Source organism: Bombina bombina, chromosome 1 (genome assembly GCF_027579735.1).
Source record: "Bombina bombina isolate aBomBom1 chromosome 1, aBomBom1.pri, whole genome shotgun sequence".
In the NCBI taxonomy this organism is placed as follows: domain Eukaryota; kingdom Metazoa; phylum Chordata; class Amphibia; order Anura; family Bombinatoridae; genus Bombina; species Bombina bombina.
In genome coordinates this window covers 1,529,829,432-1,529,855,089 of record NC_069499.1, presented here as the reverse complement: position 1 = coordinate 1,529,855,089, position 25,658 = coordinate 1,529,829,432, and the positions used below count along the sequence as shown (strand labels likewise).

Sequence of the window (25,658 nt, the reverse complement as noted above, 5' to 3'; positions counted from 1 at the left end):
GTGTTTAAAGTGTGCTAACATATCCAAACATTTTAAAGACCATGCAGTGACACTTAAAAATGTGGCCCAAGATGATTCTTTAACGGAAGGTAATGAGGATAGCCCTCCTTCCTCTCCCCATGTGTCGACACCAGTTACGCCCGCGCAAGCGATGCCTAGTACCTCTAGCGCATTGGCCCCTATTACATTGCAACAATTAGCAGCAGTCATGGATAATTCCCTTGCAGCATTTCTATCCAAACTACCTGTTTTTCCTAAAAAGCGTGATAGCTCAGTTTTAAGAACAGAGGATGAGCAATCAGAAGTTTTGGATAATTTATCTGTTGTACCCTCACAACCCTCTGATGTGGCGGTGAGGGATGTACTGTCTGAGGGAGAAATTTGTGACGCAGGTAAAATTTCTCAGCGGGCAGAATCAGATTTCTTAGCGTTTAAATTTAAGCTGGAACACCTCCGCGTACTGCTTAAGGAGGTTTTAGCTACGCAGGTTGATTGTGACCCTATGGTGGTCCCAGAAAAATTGTGTAAAATGGACAAGTTTTTAGAAGTCCCCGTATACACTGATGCGTTTTCCGATCCCTAAGAGGGTGGCGGATTTTGTGACTAGGGAGTGGGAGAGACCAGGCGTACCTTTTGTTCCCCCCCCCTATCTTTAAGAAAATGTTCCCCATAACTGACCCCAGGCGGGACGCGTGGCAGGCGGTCCCTAAGGTAGAGGGAGCAGTTTCAACACTAGCTAAGCGCACAACTATACCAATAGAAGACAGTTGTGTTTTCAAAGATCCTATAGATAACAAATTAGAAGGGTTACTAAAGAAAATATTTGTTCAACAAGGTATCCTTCTTCAACCAATTGCCTGCATTATTCCTGTAACTACTGCAACGGCTTTTTGGTTGAGGTGCTGGAGGAGTTGCTCCAGAGGGAAACTTCATATGACGAAGTCATGGATAGAATTCATGCTCTAAAGCTGGTTAATTCTTTCATTACAGATGCCGCTTTACAATTAACTAAATTAGCGGCGAAAAATTCTGGTTTTGCCATTGTGGCGCGAAGAGCGCTCTGGCTCAAATCATGGTCGGCTGACGTGTCGTCCAAAACAAAATTACTTAATATCAGGAAAGGGCCATGCCCTTCCACAAGATAGACCTTTTAAGGCTTAAAACAAGGCTAATTTGCGCTCCTTTCACAAACTTCAGGAGCGGACCTGCTTCAACCTCTGCAACCGCAAAGCAAGAGGGTAACGTTTCCTAGCCCAAAGCAACATGAAAGCTTTTGCAGGGCTGGAACAAGGGTAAACAGGCCAAGAAGCCTGCTGCTGCTACCAAGACAGCATGAAAGGGTAGCCCCCGCTCCGGGACCGGATCTAGTAGGGGCAGACTTTCTCTCTTGCTCACGCTTGGGCAAGAGATGTTCCAGATCCCTGGGCATTAGAAATTGTTGCTCAAGGGTATCTTCTAGAAGTCGAAGACTCTCCCCCAAGGAGAAGGTTCCATATTTCTCGTTTGTCTTCAGACCAGACAAAGAAACAGGCGTTCTTACGCTGTGTAGAAGATCTTCTAAAGATGGGAGTGATACACCCAGTTCCAACTGCAGAGCAAGGACTGGGTTTTTACTCAAACCTGTTTGTAGTTCCCAAAAAGGAAGGAACTTTCAGGCCAATCCTGGATTTAAAAATTTTAAACAAATTCCTCAGAGTTCCATCATTCAAAATGGAAACCATTCGGACAATCTTACCATTGATCCAGGAAGATCAATATATGACTACCGTGGATTTAAAGGATGCGTACCTACATATTCCTATCCACAAAGATCACCATCAGTTCCTAAGGTTCGCCTTTCTGGACAAAAATTTTCACAAAGGTGCTAGGGTCCATTCTAGCGGTACTAAGACCGCGGGGCATTGCAGTAGCACCTTATCTGGACGACATATTAATTCAGGCATCGTCTTTTCAAAGAGCCAAGGCTCATACAGAAATAGTTCTGGCCTTTCTAAGCTCTCACGGGTGGAAGGTGAACGTCGAAAAAAGTTCTCTGTCCCCGCTCACAAGGGTTCCCTTCCTGGGAACGCTAATAGACTCGGTAGAAATGAAAATATTTCTGATGGAGGTCAGGAAGTTAAAACTTTTAACTACTTGCCGAGTTCTTCATTCTGTTCCTCTGCCTTCTGTGGCTCAGTGCATGGAGGTAATCGGGTTAATGGTTGCGGCAATGGACGTTGTTACCTTTGCCAGAATTCATCTCAGACCACTGCAGCTGTGCATGCTCAAACTGTGGAATGGGGATTATGCAGATTGTCTCCTTAGATACAAATGGACGAGAAAACCAGGGATTATCTTCTCTGGTGGTTGTATCAGGATCACCTGTCTCAGGGAATGTGCTTCCGCAGACCAGAGTGGATCATTGTCACAACCGATTCCAGTCTGTTAGGCTGGGGTGCGGTCTGGGACTCCCTGAAAGCTCAGGGCCTATGGTCTCGGGAAGAGTCTCTTTTCCCGATAAACATTTTGGAACTGAGAGCGATATTCAACACGCTCCAGGCATAGCCTCAACTAGCGGAGGCCAGGTTCATCAGGTTTCAGTCGGACAACATCACGACTGTAGCGTACATCAATCATCAGGGAGGAACAAAGAGTTGTATCCAAGATCATCAAATGGGCGGAGGATAGCTCCTACCATCTATCTGCAATTCACATCCCAGGAATAGACAACTGGGAGGCGGATTTTCTGAGTCGTCAGACCTTTCACCCGGGGGAGTGGGAACTCCTTCCGGAGGTTTTTGCTCAGCTTACCCAGCTATGGGGTATTCCAGAGTTGGATCTGATGGCGTCCAGTCAGAACTCCAAACTTTCTCTTTACGGATCCAGGTCCAGGGATCCCAAGGCGGCATTGATAGATGCTCTAGTAGCGCCTTGGTCCTTCAATCTGGCTTATGTTTTTCCACCGTTTCCCCTTCTCCCTCGTCTGGTAGAATCAAACAGGAGAAGGCTTCTGTAATTTTGATAGCGCCTGCGTGGCCACGCAGGACTTGGTATGCAGACCTAATGGACATGTCATCTGTTCCACCATGGACACTGCCATCGAGGCAGGATCTTCTAATTCAAGGTCCATTCAAGCATCCAAATCTAGTTCTCTGCAGCTGACTGCTTGGAGATTGAACGCTTAATTCTATCTAAGCGTGGGTTCTCTGGATCAGTTATAGATACTTTGATCCAGGCTAGAAAACCTGTCACCAGGAACATTTACCATAAGATATGGCGGAAATATCTTTGTTGGTGTGAATCCAAGGGTTACTCGTGGAGTAAGATTAGGATTCCTAGGATTTTGTCATTTCTCCAAGAAGGATTGGAGAAAGGATTGTCAGCTAGTTCCTTAAAGGGACAGATATCTGCTCTATCTATTCTGTTTCACAGGCGTCTGGCGGAAGTACCAGACGTTCAAGAGTTTGCATAGGCTTTCTGTCCTTCAAGGGGTTCCATTTGAACCTTTACATTCCATAGATATTAAGTGATTATCTTGGAAAGTTTTGTTTTTGGTAACTATTTCTTCCGCTCGAAGAGTTACAGAATTGTCTGCTTTGCAGTGTAATTCACCCTATCTGATGTTTCATGCAGATAAGGTTGTTTTGCGTACAAAACCTGGTTTCCTTCCGAAAGTGATTTCTAATAAGAATATTAACCAGGAAATCATTGTTCCTTCTCTGTGTCCTAATTCAGTTTCTAAGAAGGAACGGCTGTTACACAATCTTGATGTGGTTCGTGCTTTAAAATTCTATTTAAAAGCAACTAAAGATTTCAGACACACGTCATCCTTGTTTGTTGTCTATTCTGGTAAGAGGAGAGGTCAGAAAGCGACTGCTACCTCTCTTTCCTTCTGGCTGAAAAGCATCATCCGATTGGCTTATGAGACTGCTGGACAGCAGCCTCCTGAACGAATTACAGCTCATTCCACCAGAGCTGTGGCTTCCACATGGGCTTTCAAGAATGAGGCTTCTGTTGAACAGATTTGTAAAGCAGCGACTTGGTCTTCACTGTATACTTTTGCCAAATTTTACAAATTTGATACTTTTGCTTCTTCGGAGGCTATTTTTTTGGGAGAAAGGTTTTGCAAGTAGTGGTGCCTTCCGTTTAGGTTACCTGACTTGTTCCCTCCCTTCATCCGTGTCCTAAAGCTTTGGTATTGGTTCCCACAAGTAAGGATGAATCTGTGGACTGGATACACCAATGTAAGAGAAAACAGAATTTATGCTTACCTGATAAATTTCTTTCTCTTACAGTGTATCCAGTCCACGGCCCGCCCTGGCAATTAAGTCAGGTTCAAATTTATTTTTTGTAAAACTACAGTCACCACTGCACACTATGGTTCTCCTTTTTCTCCTAACCGTCGGTTGAATGACTGGGGGGGCGGAGCCTGAGGGGAGCTATATGGACAGCTCTGCTGTGTGCTCTCTTTGCCACTTCCTGTAGGGATTGAGAATATCCCACAAGTAAGGATGAATCCGTGGACTGGATACACCGTAAGAGAAATAAATTTATCAGGTAAGCATAAATTCTGTTTTTTCGCCTAATCATTAAGGCCCACACAGGACCCTGAGACTAGGGCATACATGAAACATACCTTTGCCTACCCTCCCTAGTTAGTTCAGGCCTATAGATTAGCCCTCAATATTAAGGTTTGGATCTTAAAATTGAAAGAACCAGATCTAGAGATCTGCAATCTAATAGTGGGTACCCTGTTGTGTAACAGGCTGGGAAGCCTGAGGTTCCCTCATATTTCTGTATCTATCTCAAGCAAAGACCTTTATTACACAATTAGGACTGGCCTGTGTCAGTTTCAAGGAAGAGAGTTGATTCTATAGCTGCTGCGTCAGCATATGTACCTCTGTGGCCCTAGCTCAGAGTGGAGTGTTGTGGTTACATTTCTTATGTATAGCATGTATTACCTGTTCTTTTTATGCATAATGTGTTCCTAATGCCTAACCTGCATGTTTTATATAACAACTAAGTGCATATTGCACCATTTGCACAAATATTTTTTTTTTTCTTTTCTTTTCTTTCTATGACATGTATACCACACATTGTGCTGAAGAGTGATGATGTGACAGCTGCTGCGTCAGCATATGTATTTCTGTGACCCTATCTCAGTGCAGAGGGTGATAGTTTTCTTTTTATATATGTGTGTCCTACTTGCCTGTGCTCTTTGAGTGCTACTTCACACAACTGTACACAACTTGTTCTTTGACTCACACATTTAACTCAACCCAGTGCCCACCGCATACTTAATATTTCCCGCGCCCCACTTGGGGGCTTCATGGCTATCCTATAGTACCCACCCAATGTATTGATAAATTGGGAGAATATCCCAGGAGGGTAATTGAATCTTCATTACAAGTAGGTTGCATGTCACACACTCTTTTCACTCTGAGTATTTGTTGCAGGTTTTAAATGTAAGATACAGTTAAATATTGGCTTTTCTTCCCTATCGCCCTAACTACCTATAGGACCTGTCCTACCAATTGTCAACAGACGTAGTGCTATTGTATGTGCTGGTTATTCTGAATAGTCTTAATATTAGTGGTTATTAAAGATTCCCCTCACCTCCCCGATCCCGCCCAGCTTGTCTGGGTGGGTCACTTCCCACTCCCTTTTCCCCTTCCTTCGGGTCGTATCCTTTGCCTCCCCGGGGTGAGGGGTAGTTGCGCAGATAACCCCATCCTCTTTGTAGTACCTGGGCTCCTGTAGGTCGGTTGACTAGCCCTTTCCACCCGTATAGGCTCTAGAGAAGTCCACTATTTCAAAAGAAGGTTGGAAGTAGGTGTTTACACCTAGCATGTGACAGATATAATTGATATAACACTCAGCCCCGCTCTACAGTTTTTGGAGTAATACTTGTTATGTACATGCGATTTACTAACTTTCTTTTTCAGCAGAGTCATACGCATAGTAATTTGCAAATATACTTTAGGTCCCTTTTACTGTGGATCTCCGTTAATACTTAGCCCTAACAACATGCCGCATTCAGGAAGGAAGCTCCCTAAGTCAACTTTGAAATCCAAGAAGACTGTCTATGATCATTTTACAAAACAGCCCAAAGGTTAAAACATGGATCCCCAAAGGGACTTGAGTGACCCTGACTCGCAAGATGAGGAGTCTCAACCTAGTATTCAATCTGTGTCTGCTTCGCAGCACTTCATTACTGAGACAACACTGAAGAAAATGTTAGCCTCACAGACTAAATTCATTACACAGGAAATACAACGAAGTTCTGCCGAACTCAAAAAAGAGATCTCTGAAATAGGAGAAAGAGTAGATTCTCTGGAACGAAAGCAGGATGATATCGTGGTGGACCAGTCTAATCTCCTTTCCTATTCAGAAAGCCTAGCTGATCAAATCTCTCAATTGGAGCTCAAGTTAGCAGATGTGGAGGATAGATTCAGGCGCAATAACATTAGATTCCGTGGGATACCAGAGTCGGTGGCGCCAGCTGAGCTGCAGGAGTTCTTGAGGGAATTGTTCCACGATCTAATAGGCACCCCTGAAGGCCTAACCAATACCATGGAACGTGCCCATAGGGCTTTACGCTCTAGAAATGGGGCTCCTGATAAACCGTGCGATGTAATCGTGTGCTTCCATAGCTTTCTATACAAGGATAGACTGATCCAAGCAGCCTTCAAAAAGCCGCCTCTCAGTGAGAGATTTAAAGATATACAACTTCTCCCTGATCTCTCGGCTCACACCCTTCAACAAAGGAGACACTACCAACCTGTCACTATTACCCTACGAAACAACAACATCAAGTACAGATGGGGATATCCAACTCGGCTCCTTATCACTAAGGACAATCAAACTTTTGTGGCTGCAACTTTGGCCCAGGGACTTTCTCTCCTGACAAACTGGGGCCTTAGACCTGAGCCTCCCCCACAACGAGATCCTCCTTATTCTAAATTACGTGCCTCTGCGCCTGGGTGGACTGCCAAGGATCAAAGAGCTAAAAGGGCAAAACTCCCCCAATCCGCAGACAATAATTGATTTAGCGGGCCTACACTTCTGTTTGCCTCTTGCAGGCTTGTTCTAACCTTCACATCTACAGGGTCTATATTTGCACTATATGTTGTGTTTACACTTGTTATGAATACACTTGTTATGAATGTTCTGCTGAATACTGTTCTGTTGACTTAGATAAGATCTATGTTTCTTTAACTATATTTGAGTACATATATGTTATAGAGAGGGGCTGATGATGTTCTCAGTCTCACACACTTTGGTTTTATAATCTAAAGTTCTCCGCCCCCACTTAGAAGTCCATGCCAGGACTCTTTGAGGTGGATTATTTCCACCACATTGCTGGATACTCTCCTTGTGCCCATCCTATTTCCCCCTTCCCCCACTCTGAAACACCCCCTATTCTCCCCTGTTCCACTACATAGTCTAGGGCCAATATTGTAGTCTTTCCCTTCAACTCCCTCCATTTGTTATGCCCACTATCGCGTTATTGACCTATAATGTAAGAGGCCTCAACTCCCCCCATAAACGTAGTCTTTTACTCAGATCCCTAAAACACCACAACCCTGATGTCGTATTTCCTCAGGAAACCCATTGGCTAAATAGTGAGCCCCTCAAGTTTACCTCCAAGACCTATACATATGTTGAAACGGCTTCTTTTGCTAAAAATGCTAGAGGTGTAGCGATATTATTGCATAAACGTCTTGCCTTCGAACTAATACAAGTCATTAGAGATCCCCAGGGGAGATAAGTCATACTCATCTGTAAGTTAAATCATGTTACTTACACTTTGGCCTCTATATATATCTCCCAAATACCAACCAGCCGAGATACCTTAAGCACATCCTCCATGTCCTTTCACAGGTCCAGCAGGGTAGAGTCCTCATTGCTGGGGACTTTAATATGGTATGGGACTACATAATCGATAGAAAAACCACTTCTAAGACTATTGCACCCTCCCAAACCAAACATTTATCCAGCAGATTCCGACAAATAATGTCAGGTTCAGGCATTTACGATATCTGGAGAGCCCTTCACCCACAGGACCATGACTACACATATTTTTCGCATCCCCACAAACAATACTCTAGACTAGACTACATATTCTCCACAGCCGACTCTCTTGACCTAGTTACGCAGTCCAAAATATCCCTTTGTGCCTGGTCAGACCATGACCTAGTCCAGACTGACATCACCGCCACTAACACCACTCGCGCGAGACCTAAATGGCGACTACCCCACCACATTCTAGACGATGTTTCCTTCAGAGAGGAACTCTGCAGAGACATCACTCACTACATTCAAGCCAATGACAACTCATCAGTTAGAGATGACACCTTATGGGGAGCAGCCAAAGCCAGGTTTAGAGGCCTCCTCATCACCAAACAAGCACACCTTAGAAAGCAGGCCGGCCTCACCCTTTCACAAGCCCACATTAAATTAAGGCAACTGGAAGGACATAATAGAAGTGCTATTAGTACTGATATTACTTCCCAAATTATGGCGATTAAGGACCACATCTCTCAGATCGAGCTCCGCAGAACTCAGATTAACCTTACCAAACTAAAGCATATGTTTTATTATAAGAGCAATAAGGCCGACACATTGCTAGCTAACAAAATTAGAAATAGAGCTGGGGCATCTCGAATCCACAGTATAAGAACCTCAGATTCCCTTCTTCAGATCCCGTCTCAGATAGGGGAGGCGTTTGCTGACTATTATACCAAGCTGTATAATATAGCCGCATCTGAGTCGCCTGGGTCCACACCTCGGGATGTCCTGCGGACCTATCTGGAGACCTTGTCGCTTCCCACACTCGCCTCAGAACAGCGAGATCTCTTAAGCTCCCCTTTCTCTCTTTCGGAAATACTGATAGTACTCAAGAACGCGAAATCTTTCAAGTCCCCGGGTCTGGGCGGATATCCAGCCCACTTCTACAAGGTTTTTGCGCAAGAGCTTGCCCCCTTATTACTCAAATTCTATAATTTAGCCAGAAAAGAAGGTTGCTTTCAGAAGGAATTCTTAGAAGCCAATATAGTTACTATTCTAAAGCCCGATAAGGACCCAACCTTTTGTGCCAGTTATAGGCCTATCTCTTTGATAAACACTGACATCAAGTTTTATTCAAAGATCTTAGCTAACCGGCTTGCCAACTTACTTCCTTCTCTCATTGACCGGATCAGGTGGGCTTTGTGCCCCAAAGAGAAGGCCCAGACAATAGGAGAAGACTTCTTAATATTCTCACTCTTTCTGCACGGCTCCGAAAGCCGTTCTCGGTCATTTCTCTTGATGCCGAGAAGGCTTTCGACCGAGTCACATGGCAATATTTATGGGCGGTCCTTGAGCGATTTCATCTCCCTACTGACTTTATAGTGGCCATTAAGGCACTTTATTCGACTCCCACTGCTTTTGTGAGTGGCCTAGGCTTCCATTCCCCTATCTTCTCCATCACAAATGGCACCAGACAGGGGTGTCCCCTATCGCCACTGCTGTTTGCTCTCTTGATTAAGCCTTTGGCACAGCAAATAAGAGCTGAATCCCAAATCCGGGGGATCACACTATTGGGCACCTTGCACAAGATCGCACTTTTTGCTGACTATGTCACCCTCTTTTTGTCGCATCCTGAGCAAAGTATACCCAGGCTTCTAGATGTGCTTACTTCCTTTGGCGCCCATTCTTACTATAAATTGAATCTATCAAAAACGCAAGTGTACACACAAGGCTTCACAAGTGCGCAGCTGGCCCCCCTCACAAAAAGGTTTAGCTTTTCCTGGACAGACCATTCCGTCCTGCACTTAGGCGTTAGACTCTCTAGCAGCCTCCCTCAAATAATCAGACAATTATCTTCCCCTCCTAACCTCACTTTGCTCTTTACGGAATGATTGGAATCTACAACATGTATCCTGGCTTGGCCGGATCTCGGCACTGAAAATGTCTTTTCTCCCTAGACTCACCTATTTATTTTGCTGCCTACCCATCAGAATTCCTAAACATTTACTACTCCAATTTCAGAGCGGGTTTACAAAATTCATTTGGCAGGACAAGCCCCCTAGAGGTGGCATAGCCTCTCCATCGGTTGCCCGGTACTATGAAGGCGCAATGCTCACTCATGTGTCCCAATGGGGGGGTCAAACTTTCCAATTCTAAATGGAAATCTATCGAGCAAGCCTCACTACCCCATCAAATTAGTTTGAGGGATCTAATCTGGACTCCACCGCATTGCCGTAGAGAACTGGAGCTGATCGACACAGTTGTGTGTGAGTGCCTTGATTTTTGGGACAGAATCCGACACCATCCGCATATTGCCCCGCATCCTTCCCCCATCACTTCCATGGTAGGTCTCCTCTCAGGACTGCAAGACTCCCATCCTAACAAATGGGCGCAACTGGGAATTAACCTTGTATCAGACCTTTGGTCCTCAACCTCCCAGGACTCTTTCAAACAGTTCTCCCAAATGAGTGGAAAGGTCCAGACGCCTCCTTACTTGACTTTTGAATATCACAGGATCAAGAGTTTCTTAAACAGTTGGGGCTTTAAACCGAATCTTACCAGATCACTGACCCTTTGGGAGTCTATTTGGACTAAGGGAGATAGGTTACGCAGGCCCCTCTCCCTTCACTATATATTTCTTGGTGGCACACAGTGCCCTGAAACGCCTGCCCATCTGGCCCGATGGGAGACACTGATGGGAAAGCAGGTTCTTCCTGATGTGTGGGAGCGAGCTTTCTCCTTGACCTAGAAGGCCATCCACTGTACAACGTTGTACGAGACTTACTTCAAACTTTTATCCCACTGGTACTATGTACCCACCAGACTAGCAACGATGTTCCCGAGCGCGTCCCCCGAGTGTTGGAGAAACTGTGGCCGCAGGGGTAATGCTTGCCATATCTGGTGGGAGTGCCCTGTGATTCAGCCTTTGTGGCAGAAATGCTTTAAAATCCTAAAGCGCTTCGGTATCCCGCTTTCTGTATCGTTTGCCTCAGCTCTACTTCACCTAAATATCCATACCCTACCTAAACATCACACATATATTTGTATTTATTTGTTTATGACTGTTAAACACTCCATAGCATGTTCGTGGAAAAAGGAGTTACCCCCTAGTTGGTCTGTAGTTTGTAACAGTATGGCGTATATATATACAATGGAAAAAGATATTTTCTAGAAATTAAATAAATCTGATCTGTTTGAGCTTTTCTGGGCAGATTGGAAAGAGCAATACAATACTGACTGGAAACCCAACACAGCTACTCAGGACACTTAGTTAATTGGCCCCGCCTTCACTTTCATTTATTATCCATATAATAGGTCCCCACCTGAGTCCTGCCCACCCGCTTATTTTCCCCCATCTTCCCTCCCCCACTGATCCCTACCCTACCTCACTCTTCCCCTACCCCTCACTCACTCAATAATGTGTTCTCAAGAGGGCATAATGCCCTTTTTTATGTTTTTAGGTTACCCTTACACTCGCTCACCCCATATATATCAATTCACATGGGAGAGCTATAGATGAGATCTCTAAGAACCTCTTCCTGTGTGTGTTTCTTTAAAAAGTTGGTATTTGGGTATTTTGATGTAGTCTTTATACCTATGATATGATAATGTGATGGACACTGATATGTTATACCTGTATTCCTTTTTTCAAAATTCTAATAAAAAAAATATATAAAAAAAAAAGATCTAGCAGTAATGAAAGTAAATAACATAGCATTAAAGTTTATTTTGAGGCAACCATTTAGTAAGACGCTAGCTCTGTCTTAAAGGGACAGTCTACACCGAAATTGTTATTGTTTAAAAAGATAGATAAAGCCTTTACTACCCATTCCCCAGCTTTGCACAACTAACATTGTTATATTAATATACTTTATAACATTTAAACCTCTAAATTACTACCTGTTTCAAAGCCATTACAGACAGCCTCTTATAACATGCTTTATTAGCTTTTTACAACATGAGACTGCTAGTTCATGTTGGCCATATAGATAACATTGTGCTACTGCTTACGCCTGTGTAGTTGTGGCTGACACTGCACTAATTAGCTAAAATGCAAGTCATTAGATAACTAGTCATGTGATCAGGGGGCTGTCAGAAGATGCTTAGGTACAAGGAATTGGAGGTGAAACATATATTAATATAACAATGTTGGTTATGCAAAATTGGGGAATTCGTAATAAAGGGATTACCTAACTTTTTAAACAGTAACATTTTTGGAATAGACTGTCCCTTTAATAAGTGCATAATATAAATATTTTAACTTCACAGATGCTGTTGCTGAGAGTAATGAAACCGAAGATAATGTGCTGACAGCAGAGGAAGCAACAGAAGCCACTGAAGTTGGTGATGGTTCAGGGGATGATGTTGCTGACGTTGCTCAAACCGGAATCTATACAGAACATGTCTTCACAGATCCTCTGGGTGTGCAGAACACGGAGGAACCATTAGGTTCTCAGGCCAGGTGAGCCATATGCATGCACATAACAAAAGTACTGGAGAAAAGCTAATGACAGGTACAAGAAGTCATGCTCTGATACAAGCTATGGCCATTAAAGGAACAGCTTATAGAAAAGGGGGTAAAGTAACAAAACAAACTAGTTTATGGAAATAATTAATAGAGAAAGTGATTATGGGAGAGACACTTCCCTGCTTTAAAGGGATAGTCTAGTCAAAATTAAATTGTATGATTCAGATAGAGCATGTGATTTTAAGCAACTTTCTAATTTACTCCTGTTATCATTTTGTCTTTGTTCTTTTAGTATCTTTATTTGAAAAGGCAAGAATGTATGTTTAGGAGCCTGGGTAGCGCTTGCTGATCGGTGGCTACTTATAGAGAAATACCAAGAGAACGAAGAAAAATTGATAATAGGAGTAAAATAGAAAGTTGCTTAAAATTGCATGCTCTATCTGAATCATGAAAGTTTAATTTTGACTAGACTATCCCTTTAATTCAATTTCACCTTGTAGTAACTAAGGGTAGGTGCATCTTTTAATTATACATTAGACTTGCAGCTTGTTTTGTGTCATATTTTTCTTAGCTCGTATTCTCACTTTGCAGTGACTCTGACCTATATAAAGATGGCATTGCAACATTACCTACAGAGCAAGATTTAATGAGAGAGGAAGCACAGAAAATGAATAGCCTATTACCTACAATGTGGCTGGGGGCACAAAATGGATGGTAAGAATTATATTTATCTTAATTTGTAACACTAGGAAATTTTATAGAATTAGTTGACTTCAGCTATTCTGGTCTGTGTTCAAGTTTTATACTGATGGTTTGTGACATGTATTAGAAATGTTGTCAGAATAGATGCAACAGTTTTTTAATTTGTTTTTACACACTTACACACTTACACTCATTCAGCTAACATATAAATTCTCTTAGTGTTTTTAGCAAAAAAAAACACATTCAAAATATTTAAGGATGTACTAATTTACATTAAGGCTTTTTTTCATCCTCAAAACATTAGGGAATCACTCTTCAATCTTAACTTGCTGAAATTAAAAACATAATTTCTTTACTGTGACATGGAGAGTCCACAACGTCATTCCAATTACTAGTGGGATTCAACTCCTGGCCAGCAGGAGGAGGCAAAGAGCATCCCAGCAAAGCTGTTAAGTGTAACTTCTCTTACCCATAATCTCCAGTCATTCTCTTTGCCTCTTTCAAAGGAGGTTGTGCGAAGATAGTGTCTGAAGATATGGGGCTATGCTGTGTCCATGTCAATCTCTTTAGTAAGAGTAATGGTGGCTATTAGCAGTTAGAAAGATAGTCTTTGCTTTATTTCTAACATTATTGCTACCCCTTCATAAAAAGCCAGGGTTGGTTACTCTGTTCTTTTTTTTTTTCTCTAGGTCCCTGACAGAGAGTGGAGTATCTGTCGCACCTAAGAGACCGTTCCTGCCCTGCAGCTGGATCCTCAGGTCACTGTCAGGATGAAGACTGCTTCTGTCAGACCTGAATCGGGTGAGCAGACTGCATGGTGCAGACAAAGACTTCTAAATGTGAATCCCTGTATCCCTGCCCCCAAGGCTTGTGGTCAGAAGGGGTTTTTACTGTGGGTTAGGGATTTTTCATATCTAAAATTGCTGGGTATCCTCCAGTGGGGGTGGGCAATGAGGTGAGGTGTCATGGTGGGCACTCTTTAATCAGGACTTCTGGTAGAGGTCTTAAGAGTTTAGTGCTGATGTGCTCCCTCTCAGCAGCAGTGGCTCTATGGCTTTATAGTATGACTGGAGGCCACTGCTCGTTAGAATACTCAGCGGTACTTTCTAAAATTTCTATAGCATAGACTTATTTTGTTTATTATGGCGCACAGCTTGGGGTAGTTGGTTTGGCTGAATCCTCGATTTTCTGAAGAAGGTTCTTCCTTCCTTAGGACATGAAAGTAGACCTAAGGGTATGTAACTCTAGGGACATAAGGCTTCCTCTTCCAAGCAAGAACTATCCAGGACTTCATGGAGATCTGGTCGTCTTTGGAAAAGAGGGTAGTACTCCCATAGCCTTCCTCTGAATATAAGGCAGCATGAAGGGGCCGCCCCCAATTCACATTGGGTTGGGGGCAGACTTTCATTCTTTCAACTAGCTTGGACCCATGATGTCTCAGTTCCTTAAGCTATGGAACTAGTTTTCTAGGGATTGTTTGCAGTCTAGGTGAAGAGAGAGCCCTTCTCAATTGAATAAAGGTCCTATTCTTTCTGGGAATGATTGTTCCAATTTCCGTAGTGGAACAGGGTTTAGGATTCTATCAATCCTTTTTGTGGTTTCCAATTAGAAGGACACTTTCCGTCCCGCATTGGACTTCAAGTGTCAACAAATTCACCAGGTTCCGTCCTTCACAATAGTGACTTTTTGTTCCATTCTCCCTTAGTTTGGGGGGATATTTCATGTCTATCATAGTCCTGGAGGGCTGTGAGCCAGGAGCCCCAGGTTCATTTCTGGGCACAGCTGTGACATATTGATATTTTTTTTTTCTGATCAGTCCTTTATACATGGAATGGAAGTATCTGGTCTTATAGTGGTTTTTCCATGGACATTATCTCCGTTGTGAATTTTTTCCATCTGCGTCTTCAGTTATAGGAGTAACTCATTTATTTATTTTTTAACATTTTTTTTTATTTGAGGTTGCAAAAGTAATACAGGTAAACAGAAAGGAAAAAAAAAAAACATAGTTTCAATGACATAGGGAAATCACAGTACCATGTACATGTTGAGTGTCATTAAGTAAACAATTAATCGCCAAGTCATGCAAATAGAAGTTGACCTCTAAGTTTTCAATTAATAGGTAATTAAATAAATAAACATCCCCTTACAACATAATAAAAGATCAGGGACAATAATTCCTCTTAATGAAACATAGAGGTCTCTCTTGTACCTCCTGGAAAATAATTAAAAATAGGGTAGGGAATTTTAGGGGGAAGAAATAAAATAACCAAATGGGACACTTGAATGAACACAAGATAGTTTGCAGTGTACTCTGTTAATAAGGTAGGAAGGGAGAGCTTTCAGGTGGTCTGACATCTATGTATAAATATGTTATGCAGCTGCAATAGTCAGAGGCATGGACCTACACCATATATTCCTATCTAAATGGGGGAATAAAAACGGATCTATTAGAACCTAATGGAGCTTTTTGTAATAGTAAAGCTAAATGTGTGTACAATGTGTGGAACTTGACTGCCATCTAGTGGTTAGATATGGTATCTATGAAAGATAGCTTACTTGCGATACCATCTGCCTAAGGATCGAGAATACAGCTGCAGTTAATGCAAATGAGGGTCTGAACACATATGAAGACAGTCAAGAGTGTAAAAAAATATACAGCTCTGTCTGAATGTAAAATGCTATATCTATTTTCAGGACAGCCCTAGCTTCAGTTAGATTTTAAAAATAAAACACCGCAAAAAAGAGGGAAAAAAGGAACAAACAGAAAACAAAAAGGTACTATATATGGCTAAAGAGCCGGTAAACAGAACAGAACCAATTATATAGCATAAGGAACTCTATACAGCTAATGTGGTTAAACAGTGTTTCCTAAAAAAAAAAAACTTTGCGTGCAGCATACTAGGGTATAGCAAGTGGGAAAATGAGCAGTTAGCGTTAAATTCTCCTCCACCAAAATTTAACCGAACCCAGATATGGACAGGGAATTTAAGATAAGAGCAGATCGCCACATCAAATTATACACTTTGTACAAGAGCAAGTAGATTTTGCCTCAGCCGTATTTAAGCTAATGAAAGGGAGAAGCTAACCACAACGGCATAAAATATATCACTTAACAGTGAACATGGCCCGTAATGTGAAGTTATGAGCACAAATGTGTATATGAGCTATTACCCCTAAGCTCAATAGCGTGTCTATAGGAGTTCATCCAATACCCATTTTGGTGGCAGTCAGGGTTAGTAAATGTTCCCTGGTGGATCCCATCAATTCCCAGCTCTTAGTTGTGGGCCATGTGGATGGAATATGTAGAGAGGTATGTGTTATGCGAGAGCCTGTTTCACAGAGTCTATCTCTTCCTCCAGCAATGATGCCCGCTCTGAATATCATTTTGACAGCGCTGGATGGTATACCGAGAGATTCTCCCTGGTGTAGTACTCGCACCCTTTTAGAAGCCTCGATCAGTGCAGTGCTGGCATTGTCTTCGGCTCTGCTTCCAGGGACGAATTGACTGTTGCCTTGTATGGGGATGACAGCGGGTTGCAGCTGCGTGTTCCTACGGGGAGTGGCGATGGGCATAGAGCTCTGTTTTGCAGGGCTTCTTTGCAGTGAGTTCGCTGAAGGGATCAGGCCTGCATCTTCCAAAGGCCAGACCACAGTAGGGCCGCATGAGGGAGCCACGACCGGGGCTATATCAGCACATGATAGCATGTGGTCTCCGAAGGTGTTCTCACTAAGCTGCTCAACAGAAAACAGCAGTAACTCCGGTTGCTCAGTGGGTAAATGATCCTTTGTTTGATCCCCATCTGCTTGTTTAGATTCCGCTGCAGGTAGTTCTCCCTCCTTTTCATATGTCCATGCCGCCGCCATTTGCCTCTCCAATTTAAAAAAATTATGTAACAAAATAGTACCGATCTCCTCCAGCAGCAAAGCGGATTCATGCTCCATTCTGAGACCGCACTTCTAGAATAAGGCTTAGAGATGTAGTAGTGTTTCAGTGTCTGCGCACTGCTTACCCGGCTTACAAGAAACCGGGGGGGGGGCGGTGTTGAGTGCCTCACACTAAGGAGTCTGCCCTAGGCCTCAACACTCCAGATCGGCTGACAGTAGTAGGATTTCCACAATAAACATATTGTTAGGTTCCGTTTAAGTAGCTGAGTTCAAATGTTTAGTGTAGTAGCTTAGATGATCTTGCTATGCACCGATAATAGGCAGATTATCAGTGATCTGTCTAGAGCAGCCAATATTGCGACCATTCAAGGTGCTGCCCAGAGACATGCCCAAGTAACTCATTTTTTAACTGGTTTAGCCTGGTTCTTTTAGGAATTCCTGTAGCAGTATTAGGACCTGCAGTTTGGCTTCCCTATCATGCTCAGACTATGGAACGGAGACCTTGAGGTTCTCTTGCAGAGGATATCTCTACAACCCCTTCAAGAGTCTCTCTATCTTGGTGATTTCACAGGGTCTATCTTGGGGTTATTGCTCCCTGTGGCCTTCCTGGATGATTGTGTTCTCTGATGCCAGCCTGCGAGCTGGGGAGAGTTTATTTTTCTTTATTGGCTCAGGTTCTCTGGGCTCGAGAGGACTCTTCTTATTTTTTCAGATTCATCCTAGAGCTGAGAGCTATCTTCTATGCTTTCTCTGCTTGGCTTCAACTAGTTTTTGGTCCAGGTTATCGGGTTCCAATAGGACAATCGGTCTTCTTCTCCTCGGTAGCATCCATCATTCACCAGGGAGGTTCCAGGTGTTCATTAATTATGTAGGAGGTACCTCGTATTCTCCATTGGGTGGAGTCTCAGGTTTGTTGCCTCTTTTCCTTCTTCTGGGATGCGTTTTTTCTGACCATTCAGTCCCTTCTTCCTGGGGAGTAGGGTCTCTGCCCGGAAGTATTTTCAACAATAACCCTCAGGTGGGGGGTTCCGGAGTTGGATCTGATAGCATCTCGTCAAGAAGCCAAGCTTCCAAAGTAAGTTTTAAGGTCAAGAGATCCTACGGCCACTCTGATAGACGCTCTAGCGGTTCCTTGCATCTTCTCTCTGGCATACCTGTTTTTCCTCCGTTTACTCTCCTTCCACGAGTCCATTGCTTGTATCAAACAGAAGAGGGCATCTATAATTCTAATAGCTCCTGCATGGCCTCACAGGGTCTGGTTCGTGGATCTGGAGAGGATGACATCTCTTCCTCCTTGTAGTTTTCCTCTGTGGAAGGACCTTGTAATTCAGGGTCCATTCCCCCATCCAACTCTGGATTCTCTGAAGCTGACTGCTTGGAGATTGAACGCCTAGTTTCGTCTAGGCGTGGTTTTTCTGAGCCGGTCATTGATACCATGCTCCAGTCTCATAAACCTGTTACTCTCAGGATTTACCTTAAGGTATGGCGTTAATACCTTTATTGGTGCGAATCTAGGGGCTTCTCATGGAGCCGGGTGAGAATTCCCCGGATTTTACCCTTTCTTCAGGATGGTCTGGAGAAAGGGTTGTCAGCCAGTTCTCTGAAGGGTCAGATATTTGCTTTGTCTACTCTTTTTCTGAAACGCATGGCTGATTTGCCAGATGTTCAAGCTTTTGTTCAGGTCCTGGTCAGAATCGGGCCTGTGTTTACTCCTGTTGCTCCTCCTTGGAGTCTTCACCTTGTTCTTAAAGTTTTGCAGCAGGCTCCGTTTGAGCCAATGCTTTCTGTTGATTTTAAGTTGTTATCTTGCTTTTTTCTCTGCTCGCAGAGTTTCTGAGCTTTTGGCTCTACAGTGTGATCCTTTCCCTTATTTTTCATGCAGATAAGGCGGTTCTTCGTACTTATTGGGTTTTCTCCCTAAGGTGGTGTCGGATCGAAACATTAATCAGGAAATTGTTGTTCCTCCTTTTTGTCCTAATCCTTCTTCTCATAAGGAACGTCACTTGCATAAATTGGATGTTATGCATGCTCTAAAATTTTAGCTCCTAATGATTTTCGGCAATCTTCTGCCCTGTTTGTTGTTTTCTCTGGAAAGCGTATGAGGCAGAAGGCCACTTCTACTTCTCTTTCACTCTGGTTAAGAAGTATGATTTGTTTTGCATATGAGACTGCGGGTCTGCAGCCTCCTGAGAGATTTATGGCTCATTTCACTAGGGCTGTCTCCTCTTCTTGGGCTTTCAAAAATGAGGCTTCTGTGGAACAGATTTGCAAGGCTGCAACCTGGTCCTCTTTGCATGCTTTTTCCAAATTCTACAAATTTGATACTTTGCCTCGGCTGAGGCCTCTTTTGGGAGAAAGGTTCTTCAAGCAGTGGTTCTGTTTAGGTCCTCCTGCCTTGTTCTCCCTCCCTTTTCATTCCGTGTCCTCTTGCTTGGGTATTGGTTCCCAGTAGTTATTGGAATGACGTTGTGGACTCTCCATGTCATAAGAAAGAAAACAAAATGTATGCTTACCTGATAAATTTCTTTCCGGACATCAAGAGTCCACGACCACGCTCTCTTTATATTTATAATTTGGCAGTTTTTTTGAGCAAACCTCAGGCACCTCTATACCCTTGTGTTACTTCTTTTTTCATTTTCCTTCGGCTGAATTATGGGTAAATTACACTTAACAGCTTTGCTGGGGTGCTCTTTGCCTCCTCCTGCTGGCCAGGAGTTGAATCCCACTAGTAATTGGAATGTCGACGTGGACTCTCCATCTCCGGAAAGAAAGAAATTTATCAGGTAAGCATACATTTTGTTTTATAAGGAAATATGACTTCTAGTTTATATTTAAAGGGAACTTCGCAGTCAATAACTATAAATCCATTCCCCAGTGTTAGAGCACAGGATGTTTTGAGTTTTACACCACAGTGTTTATTTCATTGCAGGTAACACACATAACACCTAGGCTTCATCTTAGTAATTCATCTGCTAAAATGTTGTTTTTAATATACAGAGCAGTTATAATGCTTATTTTTTATATCTACATTATTGCTTCCCATAATAAACTATAATGCTTTAGTAGGTGTCCGCTTGTGGGCTTCACTTATTTTTGGTGCCAGATTTATGCTTGTGAAAGAACACAATAGCCAAAGCCCACAATTGGCTGCCTACTTCCACCCGATGCCTAATTCCTACCATACATAAAACCCATATGATCTTTATGAATCAAAGGATCCAAAACACTTTTAAGTATTTTGGCATGAATTAAGTTTAAAAGTTTGTAGTCATTATTTATAAGAGAGATTGGTCTGTAGGAATCTATTAACTCTGGATCATTATCTTTTATCAGTATTAATGTTATTACTGATTTCGTGAAATATGGGGAAGACATGCTATTTTGTATAAAATAGTTATTAAACAAAAGGGATAGTGTTGGTGAGACCTGTTTTTGTTGTATTTTATAAAATTCAGCTGTGAGTTGATCAGGTCCTGTGACTTTATTCATGGCAGAATACTTAATACTTGGGAAATCTCTTCTTGTATTATGAGATTCAATTGCGCCAAACTTTCTGTGGAGAGTCTTGGAACTTGAATCTTCTCCCAGAAATATCCCTTATTAAAATCATTAACAATTTTATCACCATACATTTTTGGGGGAAAAATTAAAAAAGATCTCTTTAATCTCTTTGGTTCCAACGTATCTATTATTGACTTCTAACTATATTGGCTAAAATAAAATTGCTGACTTACCCTTAAAACTACTTTTGAGATTTTCCTGGATACATTTTTTTTATTTAAAAAAGTTTCTCAGATTTAGCAGAGCAATATTTATCCCAATAGTTTTAGTTAGGATTTCTCCAACATAGGTGTGTCCGGTCCACGGCGTCATCCTTACTTGTGGGATATTCTCTTCCCCAACAGGAAATGGCAAAGAGCCCAGCAAAGCTGGTCACATGATCCCTCCTAGGCTCCGCCTACCCCAGTCATTCTCTTTGCCGTTGTACAGGCAACATCTCCACGGAGATGGCTTAGAGTTTTTTAGTGTTTAACTGTAGTTTTTTATTATTCAATCAAGAGTTTGTTATTTTGAAATAGTGCTGGTATGTACTATTTACTCAGAAACAGAAAAGAGATGAAGATTTCTGTTTGTATGAGGAAAATGATTTTAGCAACCGTCACTAAAATCCATGGCTGTTCCACACAGGACTGTTGAGAGCAATTAACTTCAGTTGGGGGAACAGTGAGCAGTCTCTTGCTGCTTGAGGTATGACACATTCTAACAAGACGATGTAATGCTGGAAGCTGTCATTTTCCCTATGGGATCCGGTAAGCCATGTTTATTACGATCGTAAATAAGGGCTTCAAAATAGGGCTTATTAAGACTGTAGACTTTTTCTGGGCTAAATCGATTCATTATTAACACATATTTAGCCTTGAGGAATCATTTTATCTGGGTATTTTGATATAATAATATCGGCAGGCACTGTTTTAGACACCTTATTCTTTAGGGGCTTTCCCAAAGCATAGGCAGAGCCTCATTTTCGCGCCGGTGTTGCGCACTTGTTTTTGAGAGGCATGGCATGCAGTCGCATGTGAGAGGAGCTCTGTTACTTAGAAAAGACTTTCTGAAGGCGTCATTTGGTATCGTATTCCCCTTGGGGCTTGGTTGGGTCTCAGCAAAGCAGATACCAGGGACTGTAAAGGGGTTAAAGTTCAAAACGGCTCCGGTTCCGTTATTTTAAGGGTTAAAGCTTCCAAATTTGGTGTGCAATACTTTTAAGGCTTTAAGACACTGTGGTGAAAATTTGGTGAATTTTGAACAATTCCTTCATGTTTTTTCGCAATTGCAGTAATAAAGTGTGTTCAGTTTAAAATTTAAAGTGACAGTAACGGTTTTATTTTAAAACGTTTTTTGTACTTTGTTATCAAGTTTATGCCTGTTTAACATGTCTGAACTACCAGATAGACTGTGTTCTGAATGTGGGGAAGCCAGAATTCCTATTCATTTAAATAAATGTGATTTATGTGACAATGACAATGATGCCCAAGATGATTCCTCAACTGAGGGGAGTAAGCATGGTACTGCATCATTCCCTCCTTCGTCTACACGAGTCTTGCCCACTCAGGAGGCCCCTAGTACATCTAGCGCGCCAATACTCCTTACTATGCAACAATTAACGGCTGTAATGGATAATTCTGTCAAAAACATTTTAGCCAAAATGAACACTTATCAGCGTAAGCGCGACTGCTCTGTTTTAGATACTGAAGAGCATGACGACGCTGATAATGATATTTCTGAAGGGCCCCTAACCCAGTCTGATGGGGCCAGGGAGGTTTTGTCTGAGGGAGAAATTACTGATTCAGGGAACATTTCTCAACAAGCTGAACCTGATGTGATTGCATTTAAATTTAAGTTGGAACATCTCCGCATTCTGCTTAAGGAGGTATTATCCACTCTGGATGATTGTGACAAGTTGGTCATCCCAGAGAAACTATGTAAAATGGACAAGTTCCTAGAGGTGCCGGGGCTCCCAGAAGCTTTTCCTATACCCAAGCGGGTGGCGGACATTGTTAATAAAGAATGGGAAAGGCCCGGTATTCCTTTCGTCCCTCCCCCCATATTTAAAAAATTGTTTCCTATGGTCGACCCCAGAAAGGACTTATGGCAGACAGTCCCCAAGGTCGAGGGAGCGGTTTCCACTTTAAACAAACGCACCACTATACCCATAGAGGATAGTTGTGCTTTCAAAGATCCTATGGATAAAAAATTAGAAGGTTTGCTTAAAAAGATGTTTGTTCAGCAGGGTTACCTTCTACAACCAATTTCATGCATTGTCCCTGTCGCTACAGCCGCATGTTTCTGGTTCGATGAGCTGATAAAGGCGGTCGATAGTGATTCTCCTCCTTTTGAGGAGATTATGGACAGAATCAATGCTCTCAAATTGGCTAATTCTTTCACCCTAGACGCCACTTTGCAATTGGCTAGGTTAGCGGCTAAGAATTCTGGGTTTGCTATTGTGGCGCGCAGAGCGCTTTGGTTGAAATCTTGGTCGGCTGATGCGTCTTCCAAGAACAAGCTACTTAACATTCCTTTCAAGGGGAAAACGCTGTTTGGCCCTGACTTGAAAGAGATTATCTCTGATATCACTGGGGGTAAGGGCCACGCCCTTCCTCAGGATCGGCCTTTCAAGGCAAAAAATAAACCTAATTTTCGTCCCTTTCGTAGAAACGGACCAGCCCAAAGTGCTACGTCCTCTAAGCAAGAGGGTAATACTTCTCAAGCCAAGCCAGCCTGGAGACCAATGCAAGGCTGGAACAAGGGAAAGCAGGCCAAGAAACCTGCCACTGCTACCAAGACAGCATGAAATGTTGGCCCCCGATCCGGGACCGGATCTGGTGGGGGGCAGACTCTCTCTCTTCGCTCAGGCTTGGGCAAGAGATGTTCTGGATCCTTGGGCGCTAGAAATAGTCTCCCAAGGTTATCTTCTGGAATTCAAGGGACTTCCCCCAAGGGGGAGGTTCCACAGGTCTCAGTTGTCTTCAGACCACATAAAAAGACAGGCATTCTTACATTGTGTAGAAGACCTGTTAAAAATGGGAGTGATTCATCCTGTTCCATTAAGAGAACAAGGGATGGGGTTCTACTCCAATCTGTTTATAGTTCCCAAAAAAGAGGGAACGTTCAGACCAATCTTAGATCTCAAGATCTTAAACAAGTTTCTCAAGGTTCCATCGTTCAAGATGGAAACCATTCGAACTATTCTTCCTTCCATCCAGGAAGGTCAATTCATGACCACGGTGGATTTAAAGGATGCGTATCTACATATTCCTATCCACAAGGAACATCATCGGTTCCTGAGGTTCGCATTCCTGGACAAACATTACCAGTTCGTGGCGCTTCCTTTCGGATTAGCCACTGCTCCAAGGATTTTCACAAAGGTACTAGGGTCCCTTCTAGCTGTGCTAAGACCAAGGGGCATTGCTGTAGTACCTTACTTGGACGACATTCTGATTCAAGCGTCGTCCCTTCCTCAAGCAAAGGCTCACACGGACATTGTCCTGGCCTTTCTCAGATCTCACGGATGGAAAGTGAACGTGGAAAAGAGTTCTCTATCTCCGTCAACAAGGGTTCCCTTCTTGGGAACAATAATAGACTCCTTAGAAATGAGGATTTTTCTGACAGAGGCCAGAAAAACAAAACTTCTAGACTCTTGTCGGATACTTCATTCCGTTCCTCTTCCTTCCATAGCTCAGTGCATGGAAGTGATCGGGTTGATGGTAGCGGCAATGGACATAGTTCCTTTTGCGCGCATTCATCTAAGACCATTACAACTGTGCATGCTCAGTCAGTGGAATGGGGACTATACAGACTTGTCTCCAAAGATACAAGTAAATCAGAGGACCAGAGACTCACTCCGTTGGTGGCTGTCCCTGGACAACCTGTCACGAGGGATGACATTCCGCAGACCAGAGTGGGTCATTGTCACGACCGACGCCAGTCTGATGGGCTGGGGCGCGGTCTGGGGATCCCTGAAAGCTCAGGGTCTTTGGTCTCGGGAAGAATCTCTTCTACCGATAAATATTCTGGAACTGAGAGCGATATTCAATGCTCTCAAGGCTTGGCCTCAGCTAGCGAGGGCCAAGTTCATACGGTTTCAATCAGACAACATGACAACTGTTGCGTACATCAACCATCAGGGGGGAACAAGGAGTTCCCTGGCGATGGAAGAAGTGACCAAAATCATTCTATGGGCGGAGTCTCACTCCTGCCACCTGTCTGCTATCCACATCCCAGGAGTGGAAAATTGGGAAGCGGATTTTCTGAGTCGTCAGACATTGCATCCGGGGGAGTGGGAACTCCATCCGGAAATCTTTGCCCAAGTCACTCAGCTGTGGGGCATTCCAGACATGGATCTGATGGCCTCTCATCAGAACTTCAAAGTTCCTTGCTACGGGTCCAGATCCAGGGATCCCAAGGCGGCTCTAGTGGATGCACTAGTAGCACCTTGGACCTTCAAACTAGCTTATGTGTTCCCGCCGTTTCCTCTCATCCCCAGGCTGGTAGCCAGGATCAATCAGGAGAGGGCGTCGGTGATCTTGATAGCTCCTGCGTGGCCACGCAGGACTTGGTATGCAGATCTGGTGAATATGTCATCGGTTCCACCTTGGAAGCTACCTTTGAGACGAGACCTTCTTGTTCAGGGTCCGTTCGAACATCCGAATCTGGTTTCACTCCAGCTGACTGCTTGGAGATTGAACGCTTGATCTTATCGAAGCGAGGGTTCTCAGATTCTGTTATCGATACTCTTGTTCAGGCCAGAAAGCCTGTAACTAGAAAGATTTACCACAAAATTTGGAAAAAATATATCTGTTGGTGTGAATCTAAAGGATTCCCTTGGGACAAGGTTAAGATTCCTAGGATTCTATCCTTCCTTCAAGAAGGATTGGAAAAAGGATTATCTGCAAGTTCCCTGAAGGGACAGATTTCTGCCTTGTCTGTGTTACTTCACAAAAAGCTGGCCGCTGTGCCAGATGTTCAAGCCTTTGTTCAGGCTCTGGTTAGAATTAAGCCTGTTTACAAACCTTTGACTCCTCCTTGGAGTCTCAATTTAGTTCTTTCAGTTCTTCAG

The 25,658-nt window shown here is 43.1% G+C and overlaps 1 protein-coding gene across 4 annotated transcripts in view; it reads left to right on the top strand.

Moving 5' to 3' along the window:
• Positions 1 to 25,658, top strand: part of SPAG9 (sperm associated antigen 9) — an 828,940-nt gene that overhangs the window by 674,601 nt on the left and 128,681 nt on the right. For all 4 annotated transcript variants that reach the window (XM_053708414.1, XM_053708433.1, XM_053708441.1 and 1 more), the window contains 2 exons: positions 12,259 to 12,451; positions 13,049 to 13,171. In XM_053708414.1, coding sequence (XP_053564389.1) covers positions 12,259 to 12,451; positions 13,049 to 13,171 — 316 coding nt within the window. The remainder of the gene's footprint in view (positions 1 to 12,258; positions 12,452 to 13,048; positions 13,172 to 25,658) is intronic.